This window comes from Drosophila nasuta, chromosome 3 (genome assembly GCF_023558535.2).
Source record: "Drosophila nasuta strain 15112-1781.00 chromosome 3, ASM2355853v1, whole genome shotgun sequence".
Taxonomy (NCBI): Eukaryota; Metazoa; Arthropoda; class Insecta; order Diptera; family Drosophilidae; genus Drosophila; species Drosophila nasuta.
The window spans coordinates 52,216,965-52,219,284 of NC_083457.1; the positions used below are offsets into that span (position 1 = coordinate 52,216,965).

Consider the following 2,320-nt stretch of genomic DNA (forward strand, 5'->3'; position numbering starts at 1 on the left):
CATTCTTATCTTCGACTTCAGTAAGTAAAAAATTAGAAAATAAAGGGTATTTACTCTTTTTTAAGGTTAACTTGTAAAGCGAGAATAAGAATCAAAATAATAATGACATTAAATTAGTAAACTGCAGTTTTAGCAGCTCTGCCGAAAGTTAAGAGTAGAAGAGTATCTGAAGCTTACTTAACTAAAATTTAATTTGTTTTGAAATGTCATACATTATAACAATATAATCTCACCACTTTCGTTAGTATTATATATTATAATGTAAATCTGTTTATCAAATATATTTTGTGCGATTTAAATCGTATGAAAATGTTTCAGATTTCGAGTTTTCAGTTGTTCACTTATTTTTGTCTTCTTTGGGACAAATAAGCATCTTAGTTTCTTTGAGATAATTTGCTGATTCAGACCACCAATATAGTCCCTCGTCGTATAATCCATTTAAGTTACTGCATAGGAAAAAAAAATTTAACATGTACACTAATACATCAAAAATAACAATTTGAAATATTTACCAAGCACAACAATCCTTGTACCACCAGCCACTTTTATACCCAACTGCACAATTAACAGAAGAAGCGTCATTATCCCGATCGAATGTTGTGAATTTCATGTTTTCGTGGTTTCTCATCGCATCCCAAAAATTTCCATTGAAATTACCCAAGCTTAGTGAGTATCCATGGTCCTCATCGGATATTTTGAAGTCATCATATCGAGCGTAGAAGATGCTGCCATTTTTGGCAACCAAATGTATGTAGAGTTCGTATTGCTGCTGACTCGTTAGTCGATACATCTTTTCTAATCCTAGGAAAAAGTCACTATCCAATGAACCGAAACCTTTGCGATATGTGGCCCAATCCCTGGTAAAGTTCTCTTTTCCACCAATTCGCTGCTGTATTACTATCCAACCAGGCCCAACTAACTGACTATCGCATAGAACATCGAAGGAGCCAACACCAGAAACTTTAATTTCATTCACACCAGGATGATCTCCGAAAGGGAGACAACTTGAAGGAATATTATTATTATCTGATGTCCTATTTAGTTTAACAATTTCTGCATGGCATATTTCAATGTCTTTATCTTTCTTTTCTAATTTCAAACTAATTGTTTTCTGATTTTCTGTGATGTTTTGAATTGTTGCAGAGTATTCAGAAATTTTCTCATCTTTTTCAATAACACTAGAATTCAGTTTTTTTAATTGAACCTCACATATTTCCAAATTGTTGGATTTATCTGATAAATGTAGTGTTAATTGGTTTATAGTTGTTTGTTGTGAATTAATCTCAGATTCTAATTTATCAACTTTACTTTGACACAATTGCAAATCGTTTTCTTTTCTTATTATTTTGTTTTTATACTCATCTAATTGAAATGCCTCCTTCATGAGCTTTTCATGAATTGCTACAATTTCATGATACTTGATCATAAGATCAGCATTTATTTCACTTGTATGCTTTTCCTTAATTTCACTTTGGTCTAACTCATTACGAACTTGCCTAAAGTAGTCTAGCAAAGGCTTCACACTTTTATAGGTATGACCGCCGCACAGTTTGTCCATTTCACGGTCGTTCTCGCATGTCTGATAGAAAGAAAATAACAAACATTAAGCACTTTCTTAACTGTATACACATATGTCAATATTCACCTCTTCTCCTGTTGTTGTGCCCACCAAGAATAGTTTGAGGATTATTAATAAAATTACGTTTATTTTTATTCTACTCATTTCGAATGTCTCGATCGGATTAAAACAAAGATGAATCTGAAACTAAATATTTCGTTTGAATCGATGAAGAGCTCAGCTCTGAATTGCATTATGTATATATAAAACAAATACGTATTGCAAACCATTTAGATTAAGCTGTAACGTTCTTAACGTAAGAGAGATCGAAAGATGAGATGGTGTAACAGTGATAAGGAACAATATTACATTATACGTTTATGTTGTTGTTGACATTATTTAAATCGATAGAAGGAATAAAAAATTAAAAATAAATATATCAGATTGTTGATCACCTAAAGATGAAACGACATACATACAATCTAATCTCTTTCCTTCAGACATTCCAAATATATTCAAATCTCTCTTAAAAGTTGATTTTCATATATTTAATTGGGAAAGAATATAGTGCACTATTACAGTTATACCCAAATCTTTTAATTACATTTTGAATTTGAGTTTTTCACTAGATCATTTTTTCTTTGGGGCGAATGAGCATCTTCATCAGAATACTAATTTAAATGCCGGTCGTTAATGCATTCAAGTTACTACACACGAAGAAAAATATTTTATATGTATAGTACTAACACATAAAAAATAAGA

General features: G+C 31.2%; 1 protein-coding gene across 1 annotated transcript; it reads right to left on the reverse strand.

The window, feature by feature from the left end:
* On the reverse strand, nucleotides 1-1,756 carry LOC132788989 (fibrinogen-like protein 1). The gene is made up of 3 exons (XM_060796705.1): nucleotides 1,646-1,756; nucleotides 513-1,579; nucleotides 1-446 (listed from the first exon to the last, which is right to left on the reverse strand). Exons 1-3 carry the CDS (start codon nucleotides 1,721-1,723, stop codon nucleotides 338-340), a joined length of 1,254 nt encoding a protein of 417 aa, XP_060652688.1. The 5' UTR covers nucleotides 1,724-1,756; the 3' UTR covers nucleotides 1-337.
* Between the last annotated feature and the right edge of the window lie 564 nt (nucleotides 1,757-2,320).

Bases quoted from the DNA above. Each gene is read 5' to 3' on its own strand.
- LOC132788989 (XM_060796705.1), bottom strand. From the start codon at position 1,723: ATGAGTAGAATAAAAATAAACGTAATTTTATTAATAATCCTCAAACTA. The intron at 1,580-1,645 runs GTGAATATTGAC...TCTTTCTATCAG, and splicing joins GCACAACAACAGGAGAAGAG to ACATGCGAGAACGACCGTGA. The intron at 447-512 runs GTAAATATTTCA...TTTCCTATGCAG, and splicing joins TACAAGGATTGTTGTGCTTG to TAACTTAAATGGATTATACG.